This window comes from Mirounga leonina, unplaced genomic scaffold, assembly GCF_011800145.1.
Source record: "Mirounga leonina isolate KUSES-001 unplaced genomic scaffold, KU_Mleo_1.0 Mir_126, whole genome shotgun sequence".
Taxonomy (NCBI): domain Eukaryota; kingdom Metazoa; phylum Chordata; class Mammalia; order Carnivora; family Phocidae; genus Mirounga; species Mirounga leonina.
The window spans coordinates 28,236,417-28,247,299 of record NW_023270314.1 but is presented as its reverse complement, the minus strand read 5'-3'; the positions used below and the strand labels follow the sequence as shown (position 1 = coordinate 28,247,299).

Here is a 10,883-nt window from a genome sequence, read left to right as displayed (position 1 = left end):
AGGGCCTTTTTTTTTTTAAACCCACAGCTGCTTATTTGGTTTACTATTAGGATTTTTGTTCATCAGCAGGAATTAGGATCCTGCAACTTATGACAGGGTTGGAAACAGCGTTTACTTCAACATGCTCAAGAATTTCTCTAGTCATCTGTGTTCCTATAGAAGGGTCATTTTGAGGGCGCCTGGGTGGCTCAGTTAGTTAAGCAACTGCCTTCGGCTCAGGTCATGATCCTGGAGTCCTGGGATTGAGTCCCACGTCGGGCTCCCTGCTCAGCGGGGAGTCTGCCTCTCCCTCTGACCCTCCTCCCTCTCATGCTCTCTCTCTCTCAAAAATAAATAAAAATCTTAAAAAAAAAAAAAAAGGGTCATTTTGAAATTTTTAGTTACATTGATAGATTAGCAAACTTCTTTAAGCAGCAGTCATGAATTTGTAAGGCATTTAAAACTTCCTATACCTAAGTCATTAGTAATTAAAATTAACCAATAATTTCAAAAGCTAGATTAGCTCTGGACTAACATTTTTCTAAGCTCCCTTTGATCTAGATTCTAACACTGGTTGAGGTGATATTAGATCAGGGTCAGAATCCAGCTCTCCTGCTTTTCTAGCCCAGTGTGCTCTTTTTCCCAGAGGTGGCTACACAGGAAATGGGATCCTTGATATTAGCACCCTGCTGCTATCTTCCAGATACAGATGAATGGTAGTAGATCCTGAACTGGAGAAAGCAATTTAGAAAAAGCACAGAAGTCAAACTTTCTTTCTTAAAGCCTTTACTTTTGAGACATAATGGAAAAATGCAACAGATACACATGGAAAAGACATGATCACAGTTAAAAGTGAAGACAATCTAACCAGAAAGCTTTAACGCCTGTCAGCTAATGTTGAAGCTAAAGTTGAGTGTGACATGCTGCAGGGCTGAAAGGAATGGTAATTAGTATTCCTCTCCTTCTTCTTCACCCTCTCCTTCAACAGAATCCACACCAACCTCCTCATAATCCTTCTCAAGGGCAGCCATGTCCTCACGGGCCTCGGAAAACTCTCCTTCCTCCATGCCCTCCCCCACATACCAGTGAACAAAGGCACGCTTGGCATACATCAGGTCAAACTTGTGGTCCAGGCGAGCCCAGGCCTCAGCGATGGCTGTGGTGTTGCTCAGCATGCACACAGCTCGCTGTACTTTGGCCAGGTCTCCACCGGGCACCACAGTGGGAGGCTGGTAATTAATGCCCACTTTGAAGCCAGTGGGGCACCAGTCCACAAACTGGATGCTGCGCTTGGTCTTGATGGTGGCAATGGCAGCATTGACATCTTTGGGAACCACGTCGCCACGGTACAACAGGCAGCAAGCCATGTATTTACCGTGCCGAGGGTCACATTTCACCATCTGGTTGGCTGGCTCAAAGCATGCGTTGGTGATCTCTGCTACAGAAAGCTGTTCATGGTAGGCTTTCTCAGCAGAGATGACGGGGGCATAGGTGGCCAGAGGGAAGTGGATGCGGGGATAGGGCACCAGGTTGGTCTGGAATTCTGTCAGATCAACATTCAGGGCTCCATCAAATCTGAGGGAAGCAGTGATGGAGGACACAATCTGGCTAATAAGGCGGTTAAGGTTAGTGTAGGTTGGGCGTTCAATATCGAGGTTTCTACGACAGATGTCATAGATGGCCTCATTGTCTACCATGAAGGCACAATCAGAGTGCTCCAGGGTGGTGTGGGTAGTGAGGATGGAGTTGTAGGGCTCAACTACAGCTGTGGAAACCTGGGGGGCTGGGTAAATGGAGAACTCCAGCTTGGACTTCTTGCCATAATCGACAGAGAGACGTTCCATCAGCAGGGAGGTGAACCCGGAACCAGTTCCCCCTCCAAAGCTGTGGAAAACCAAGAAGCCCTGAAGACCTGTGCACTGGTCAGCCTGTTAGAAAAAAGGAATAGAGAAAACATAGTATTACTGCTCTTTGCAATATATTTTCACTTTTCATACAATTCCAAGAATACAGATCTTACTAAGCATTTAGTTAAAAATAGCTTCACTAATGGGCGCCTCCGTGGCTCAGTCGTTTAGCGTCTGCCTTCGGCTCAGATCGAGTCCTGCGACAGGCTCCCTGCTTGGGTCTCCCTCTCCCACTCCTCCCTGCTTGTGTTCCCTCTCTGTCAAATAAATAAAATCTTAAAAAAAAAAAAGCTTCACTAATATCTATAAAATGACACTAAATAGTTAGTGCTTTAATTGGATTTTTTAAAAAAAACTGTAAAGGAAGTTTACCTCACTCTATTACATTTCAGTTCTGTGTTTAAGATGAAAAGAACATATTTCCAATGTCTACCTTAGGATCACTGTTTACTTTATTCTTGAGAATAAACCTACCAGCTTCCGAATGCGGTCCAAGACAAGGTCAATGATCTCCTTGCCAATGGTGTAGTGCCCTCGGGCGTAGTTGTTGGCAGCGTCCTCCTTGCCAGTGATGAGCTGCTCAGGGTGGAAGAGCTGCCGGTAGGTGCCGGTGCGAACTTCATCTGCAAAAGGCAAATAGAGCAGCCACCCCTCACTCACCCCCTGCACAAGCCCGCTCAACCCCAGGGTGTCCACGGAGCCTCAAGACAGACCTCCTGTCCCAGACACCCCCCTCCACTGTCTCACCCCGGGAGCTCACGGGGTCAGGTCACTGAGGCCAACTCACCAATGACTGTGGGTTCCAGGTCTACGAACACGGCCCTGGGCACATGCTTGCCAGCGCCCGTCTCACTGAAGAAGGTGTTGAAGGAGTCATCTCCTCCCCCGATGGTCTTGTCACTTGGCATCTGGCCATCGGGCTGGATGCCGTGTTCCAGGCAATAGAGCTCCCAGCAGGCATTGCCGATCTGGACACCAGCCTGGCCCACGTGGATGGAGATGCACTCACGCTGTGGAAAAGTAGATTAGAAAAAAAGAAAATCAGTATTAAACTAATCTAGTGACTGTAAAGCAGAACAAAATAATTTATGTAAACAATCTTACAAACTTCCCCTTCTAATACTATTTAAAATGTAATACTCTTCTAGGGGAGACTCTATACTTTGATATGCTGGCTTTTAATGAATTTCTTTTCCCTATCTAAATTGGGAAGGTCTCTTTCCAGACCAAGAGCGCTTAGTCACAGCTTCCTCCTTTGGAAGACGAAGATAGGGAGGCCATTCATCCAGTGCTCAGGCCTCAGAATTCCATTTTAGACTATGCGGCCCATTTCCGGGCAGCGCCCATCGCAGGAAGCACGTGGCCAGAACAGTGCAGAGGAAATGTCTGGCCGCAGGGACAAAGGGCGGGGCTTTGCGGCACAGGATGAATGAGCAATTCAGGGTGTGCGCGCACCCGCGCCCCTCTGCGGCCACCGGGGCCGCGCAGCTGCAGAGACACGCAGCAGCCTCGTCTGCAGAGGCGCCTGCCATGGCCAACCATCTTCGGCTCCCCCAGGCGTTGGGCTCAGCCCAGCACCTTCACATCTGTCAGGGCACAGCAGGGGATTATCGGCGGCCCAGATCTGGACCAAGATCCGATTTCCGTTCCCTCAAAATCACTCACTGCCACCACCTGCTCCTATGCGCATTCCTAACTTAGACCAAGGACGGACAGATGGCTTCTAGAAGCTGTTGGGAGCTAATTGTCCTAATACTCTAGCGTAGTGCGGCACAGTGACAAGGAGCCGTTCTCCACATTCATCTTATTGTTCTCGTTAAAAAACAACCCCCCCCCACCCTCCCAACTCAGGCTAAGAGAAGACACACCCTACGGTGGTAGACCCTCAGCACCCGGCGCGCACGCGCAGACGGCAAAGGCGGTCTCCCGCCGCTCCCTGGCGGGAAGGTAACGGTTGCGCCTGCGCTTTTGTGTCGGGCTCCTTCCCGCCTCCGCGTTTCTGGCAGAGGAGGAAGTGAGGGCGTGGAGAGCCCGCGCGCGCGCGCGCGCCCGCCAAAAGCGGACGAAGGAAAGGGGGATGGGAACGCGCGGGAAAAGACTGTAGGGTCTCGGGTCGCCGCGTCCAAGAGGTAAGGGCTAATTGAGAGCCCCAACCACAGTCGGGGAGCCGGCGTCCGGCCATGCCCTCCCAGAGTCCAAGAAGAAAACGCGGCAGCCTCCCTCCCGGGCCCCAACCATTCTCACTACTACAGCCCTCGCCTCTAGCCTCGCTTTTCGCCTTCCAAAACCAGAGCGCTGATCCCTGGCTAACGGCCCCCCCAAGACTGCCCGGCTCGCGTTTCCCGTTTTCCAGAGCGAGGGCGGCGTCCTGAGCGGCCCACTTACCATGGTGGCTATGTGTTAGCAGGCGCAGGCGACAGGAGCAGACACCGGGTCCCGGTTACCGTCCCCGACAAGCTAAGAGTCGAGGTAAGTAACGCACTGAGGCGGGGGCGCTGCCGGAGCTACTTAAGTAGCGGTCCGGGGAGGGGCGGGCGGGCCCAGGCGGTGCCATGGCCGCGGGCCCCTCCCCCGGCCCGGCGCGCCCACTCGGCGCCCGGCTCGGCCGCCGCAGAGGCGGGCTCCTGGCCCAGAGCCGCCTCCCCGCGCCGGCCCTGCGGGGCGGGGTCCGCCGCGCCTGCGGACAGCGAGCTCGGTTGCTGCAGTCTGCGGCGCATGGCCGCCAGGGCTTGGGCGGGGGCGGGCGCAGGTTCGGAAAGCAACCAACATGGGAACGGGAAAGCAGGCTTGCCTTAATTTGGACGAACCCTAAGACTTAAGAAGTCTGTACAGTTTTAAAGACGAAGCACCATGAGATGCAGAAATTTCTGGTCCGGATAGCTCAGCTGATTATTTTCATGTTGCCACAATTTGTCAGTGAGTTTTGTCTTTTTCTTTTCTCAGTACTTACCTGATAATGTGGAGGATGCAAGGTTTAGAAAACAGACTAGTTTTATTTGGTTTATTGTAATGACTTGTTCGTTAAACTAAGGTGCCAGATGTTGGAAGCAAAAGTATTTCAGTCATTCAAAGAGTAGTACCTAAGCATTGAACATCGAAGCTGTTAAAAGGGCCTACTAGGCCCCATTTTTAGATATAACCAATAACTTTATCGAACAGCCCCAGGGGCTTTTAAAAAGGGAGATTCAAAGATACATTTCAAATTTGGTAGCTGAATTGTAGAAGTGAGGACAGAAACTTGGGTAGTGAGGAAATTGATACTGAAGGATATTAGGAAGTAGGGAATCCTTGTGTTATATAGAGCTTTGTAAAACTCTATATAATAACTGCTTTCTGTTATGTCAAGATCAATTGGTTATAGCCTCCTTCTAGGAGGCCCAGATTATAGTGGATACCCTCCTCCCCACCTCTGCCTCGGAAATGCATGAAGTGGTTAGTTAGGTTTAAAATGTGGATTTAAAATGGTCCTGGCAGAAACCTATTGTTGTTACACTATTCAAAATATCCTCCCAGGGATAGTATGTAACAAAAAAAGCAAGTGTAAAACTAACAATTCACAATTCATACTCAGTTATTACCTTGCTCAGATTTGGTAAAGACTTCACCCTTCATATCAGACAAATAACAGATTTACACTGTTAATATGTGTGTGTAGTTTGTAAGGATATATATGTACACACACATACACACACATATTTTTACTTTCTGTGTATGTAAAATTTCCACTCATATGAACCTGGAATACAGACAAGGAGGTTTTCTTTTATTTCTAATAAATATATTTTTTGTAATCCTGTTCAAAGGTTTTCTTGCTTTCTTTCCCCCCTTTTTTTTTTTTTTTGTAGGATGATCTTTTGTGAAAAGGTTTTCAACTCAAGATCCAAATTTGCACGTATTTTCCAAACTAGGTTACTGGGGACAGGAATATATTTGAATATTGTCTCACTTATTCTTAAAGGAGATGGAAAATAATTAGTTTGCCTGGACCAGCAAATGAATGTTAGGGAACCACCCTGCTTAACTCCATTTTGCTGTCTGCTCTGGATGAAAGCCATTTGGAAGCAGGCACCTCCCTCCTTCTAGCTCTCTGCAGAACCTTAGAGCTTTCACTGCAGAGATTTGCTCCTGTGGGCCTGTATGTCTCCCCAGATACCCTCCTAAAATCATTAGCTTTGCTAGCCTTGTTTCTGTGAATTCCCCTGTTGTGAATGAGGAAGTATTTGAGGGTTTTTTAGGTCCCTGGTGACACCTTAGTTTTCAGAGAGTAATTTAGATCCAAAATGGACTTTTAAATATAATCTAGTCTGGTATCTTTATGCCAGAAAAATATTGAATAATGCTAAGTTTATTTTGCTACCTCTTTAGTACCTGAGAGGAAAGGCTGACTTTTTTTTTCCTTTTTTTACCTATATTAAACTTATATAGGTTTATTTACTTATATTATATATAGATGCATATACTTTGTATATATTTAACAACTAAATAGTAGTTATCTATTGCTGGAATATAAACATAGTATTATCCACCATCTTAACATTTTAACTGATTATTAGATCTTTGTTTTGTTGGACTGTTTCAGGGTCTGTAACTATTTGCTTTAAGTCTTTGGTGTAATGGGAAACCCTGTGTTGCTATTTGAGCCACTCCCATTTTTGCTACTTAGTATCGTGGCCATTTGCTACTGTTCTACGCAGTCAGAAACATTTCTAATAGTTCCATATTGTGGTTTAGACACAATAGTTCACAATATATTTTGTTCCTTTAACCAGCTCTACAGGGAAAGACAAAAATAAGTAGCAGTAACTTACCAAACATCAACTATTTTTGAATATTTGATCTTTTATTCTTATTTATTGCAGTGTTATAAATTTACATGCTATATAGTGTTCTGTCTCTCCCCCCCCACCCCTCCACCCCTACCCCCACAGGTAGGTGGTATAGGGGAAAGAAAATGGGTTTTGTTTTTTTGTTTGTTTTTAAAGATTTTATTTATTTATTTGACAGAGAGAGACACAGGGAGAGAGGGAACACAAGCAGGGGGAGTGGGAGAAGGAGAAGCAGGCTTCCCCAGGAGCAGGGAGCCTGATGCGGGGCTCTATCCCAGGACCCTGGGCTCATGACCTGAGCCAAAGGCAGATGCTTAATGACTGAGCCACCCAGGTGCCCCTCTCACTCTGTCTCTTTTTAAAGGATATTTATGTGCTCAATCCCAAGGGATAAATCAAAGGAACCCTATTGCCCTTTACCAGATATTTACTTGCTTTTTCAGTCTCCTTTATAATTGGACCCAGTTCTGGCCAATGGAACATAAAGGGAAGTTGGCTAGGGTATTTCCGCAAATGGATTTGAAAGAGGACTTCAACTACCTTCATTTTGACCTCAGTCTGTAGTTTCCTTTTTTTTTTTTTTTTTAATGATTTTATTTATTTTTTTGACAGAGAGAGACACAGTGAGAGAGGGAACACAAGCAGGGGGAGTGGGAGAAGGAGAAGCAGGCTTCCCGCGGAGCAAGAGGCCCGATGCAGGACTCGATCCCAGGACCCCGGGATCATGACCCAAGCCGAAGGCAGACGCTTAACTGACTGAGCCACTCAGGCGCCCCTCAGTCTGTACTTTCTAAGTGACTAACTTCTTTTTTCCAAACTTCTCTCTCTCTCTCTCTTTCTCTCTTTTTTTTAGATTTTATTTTTAAGTAATCTCTACACCCAATGTGGGGCTCAAATTTACAACCCCAAGATCAAGAGTCACAGCCAGCCAGGTGGCCCATACCAAACTTATCTCAACCTAGGCAAAAGACCCTGTGGGCAAAGCATCCTCTGATGGGAACCCAAACTACCCCTTTGAGCAATAAGGACTGCCCTGAGCCAGCAAGACCCCTCATGACTGACCCTAAGACAATGATCAATTTAACCTTCACTGCCTACCTGCATGTACCCACCAACTTTTGCTCCACATTTTCCTTATATATACCTGGAAGTATTTTTGACACTTTGGAGTCAGACTTTGAGATGCTGGTCTCCTGTCTTCCCAGTGTTGGCCTCACTGAAATAAATTCCTTTCTTGTTTCACCACCACTCTTTTCTCTGCCTTTAGATTTTGTCAGTGGTGAGTGGCTGAACCTGATCTGTTTGGCACCCCCAGAGCCAGGTGCTCCTGCACCCCTGTGCCCCAGCTACAGTTTTCTCCCCTGATGAAAAGAGATTGCACCCTTGAGGACCTTTAGTTTCACTTCTTCCCCTTTCTTTCTGCTTTTGGAAATGTTCTGTGAAGGTGTGATGCCTATAGCCAATTTAAGATTTTCAGAGTCTTAATATAAAAAGAATCAAAGAGATGACATCTCAGTGCTCTGACACCATGAAGCTGTTGAGCCAACCTTAAAACTAGCTACGTCCAGGGGCGCCTGGTGGCTTAGTCGTTAAGTGTCTGCCTTCAGTTCAGGTCATGATCCCAGGGTCCTGGGATCAAGCCCCACATCGGGCTCCCTGCTCCGTGGGAAGCCTGCTTCTCCCTCTCCCGCTCCCCCTGCTTGTGTTCCCTCTCTCACTGTGTCTCTCTCTGTCAAATAAATAAATAAAATCTTAACAATAATAAAAAAAATAATACTGAAGGAAGAAGTGGATGGGAACTAAAGAAGGGACACAGAAGAAGCTAACAATTCAGCTTTTGACATGTCTTGAGGTTTAAGTGTCTGTGGTACATATACCTGGAGATGTCTCTTAGTCAGTCATATATGCAGCTATGGAGAGAGGAGAGAGATACAGATTTGAGAGTCTTCAGCATAAAGATGATAATTAAACTGTGAAGATGGATAAGACCACTCAGGTGGAATGCATAGAGCTTGGAGAGTGGTGGTCTTAGTAGAGAACCTGGCCTTAGTAGGGAATCTGAAGAATGGTCATATTCAAAGTAGAGAAAAGGAACCTGTAAAAGGGGTCTGAAAAGAAATGATCAGAGAGGGAGAACTGGAGGTCTCACAGTCCAAGGAAAGAGAGAGTTTCCAGAAGGAGAAGTGGTACAATGCCAAATGCTGCAGAGAAGTTAAGCAGAGTAAAGACTGGAAAGGGTTCATTGTATGTATATAAAAAACAATATGACTTCTGTTTTTATTTATTGGACAAATATTTACTGAGAGCTTACGATGGAAATACTCCTTTTAAGTGTTGGGTAGATATAACAATGAACAAAATATGCCCTTCCCCTCATGGAATTTATATTTTGGTGAAGGAGAAAGAAAATAAATATATAGCAAAGAGATGTGAAATATAATATCAGGTGCTTTTGGGTGCTATGAAGAAAAATAAAGTGTGGAAAAGAGATTAAATTTACAGAGGAAGGCTATTTTAGATAAAGTGATCTGAGAAGGCCTCTCTGAGGAGGTTGTTATTTGAACAAAGACCTGAATTAGGTGGTAGAGTGGGCATTTCAAGCAGAGGAACATCAAATGCAAAAGCCTGAGGTTGAGGGTGTATGTCTTTTTAAAAGCAATATTAATGAAGTCAGTGAGATAAGAGCAGAGGAAGTGAGGGAGAGGGTATTATGAAATGATATCAGAGAAGTACCTGTGTCTAGGTCATGTAAGTGTCTTTCTTATTAGTCATGGGAAGACTGTGTTTTATTCTAAAATCAGGGAAGCCATTACATAGTTCTGAGCAAAGATATGACATATTCTATTTTAGATTTTAAAAGGATTGTCTAGCTGTTATGAGAATAAAGTATAAGAGGTTAAGAGTGGAATAAGAAATATGAGTTGGAAGGGAATTGTAGTAATGCAGATAAGAGGTGATAGTTACTTGGACCAGGGTGGACCAGTGGTGCAGGTGGTAAAAGGAGGTCAGTGTATAGATAATTTTTGAATGTAGTACTGGTAGGATTTACTAATGCATGGAATGTAGAGTGAGAAAGAGGAGTCAAACATGATCCTAAGGTTTTTGGCCTGAGCAACAATGGGGAATACTGAAGGAGGAACAGATATAAGGAAATGGAGGGAATCAGAAGTTCAGTTTGGACATGTTAAGTTTAAGATGTAGGGTATTAGTCATCTAAGTAGAAATGATTAGGCAGTAGGCTAAAGTGTAGAGAAGAAGTCATACTGGAGATAAATTTAGGAGTCCTCAGCATAGAAACTGGGTGACATCACCTAGCAAGAAAGTGTAGATTAAAAGAGGACCAAAGATTGAACCCTGGAGCATTTCAGCTTTTAAAAATTAGGAAGTGGATCCTGTAGTCAAAGTGAGAAGGAGTAGCTAGTGGTGTAAGAAGAAAAACATGAAGAGTGTGGTGTCCTAGAAACCAAATGAAGCAAGTGTTTCAAGCAGGAGAGTGATAACTATGTCAAATTCTTTTGGGAAGTTAGGTAAGATGAGTCTGAGAGTTGGCTAATAGATTTGGCAGTGTGGATGTCACGGGTGACTTGGCCAAGAGTGGCTGCACTGGGGCAGTAGGAATGAATGAAGGGCCTGATTGGAGTGGATTTTAGAGAGAATGCAAGTGAGGAAGTGGAGAAAGTGGGATAAAAACCTCCTTTGAGGAATTTTGCTTTAAGAGAATAAAGGGTGATAGCTGGGATAGTTGGATAGGGATGTTCAACAAAGGGAAGATTTTTAAAGAAGATGGGAGATATTTTGGCATGTTTGCTAGTGAGAATAAACAAAAGGGAGGGGAAAATTGATGAAAAGGGGATAAATTCAGGAGCAAAGTTTTAGAATAGTGAAATGGGAAGGGATTCAGTGCGCCACTGGAAGGGTTAACCTTGGAGAGGAGCATGATAGTTTAGCCATTGACACATAGGAGGAAGCCAGAGGAGTACAGATTCAGGTTGGTAGTTAGATTTGGTGGTAGGAACGTTAGAATTTCTCTTCTGGTTGCTTCTTTTTTCTTCCCCACCCTAGTGAAATAGGAAAATAGGTAATTTGTCCTTATTCTCTCCATGTTTCTTTTTCTTTCTTTCTCTTTTCTTTCTTTCTTTCTTTCTTTCTTTCTTTCTTTCTTTCTTTCTTT

General features: G+C 45.1%; 1 protein-coding gene and 1 long non-coding RNA gene across 2 annotated transcripts in view; one reads left to right on the top strand and one right to left on the bottom strand.

Moving 5' to 3' along the window:
- Positions 1-748: 748 nt before the first annotated feature.
- On the bottom strand, positions 749-4,519 carry LOC118008882 (tubulin alpha-1B chain). The gene is made up of 4 exons (XM_035002743.1): positions 4,272-4,519; positions 2,674-2,896; positions 2,361-2,509; positions 749-1,907 (listed from the first exon to the last, which is right to left on the bottom strand). Exons 1-4 carry the CDS (start codon positions 4,272-4,274, stop codon positions 927-929), a joined length of 1,356 nt encoding a protein of 451 aa, XP_034858634.1. The 5' UTR covers positions 4,275-4,519; the 3' UTR covers positions 749-926.
- Positions 4,520-4,568: 49 nt separating this feature from the next.
- The window catches only part of LOC118008891, a 7,007-nt gene continuing 692 nt past the window's right edge, over positions 4,569-10,883 (top strand). The window contains exon 1 of the long non-coding RNA XR_004678759.1: positions 4,569-4,802. This is a non-coding gene — a long non-coding RNA (uncharacterized LOC118008891). The remainder of the gene's footprint in view (positions 4,803-10,883) is intronic.

Coding starts and splice junctions, on each gene's coding strand:
- LOC118008882 (XM_035002743.1), bottom strand. Junction 2,510..2,673: donor CCTGGAACCCACAGTCATTG/GTGAGTTGGCCT, acceptor TGCCTTTTGCAG/ATGAAGTTCGCACCGGCACC. Junction 1,908..2,360: donor TGGACCGCATTCGGAAGCTG/GTAGGTTTATTC, acceptor TTTTTCTAACAG/GCTGACCAGTGCACAGGTCT.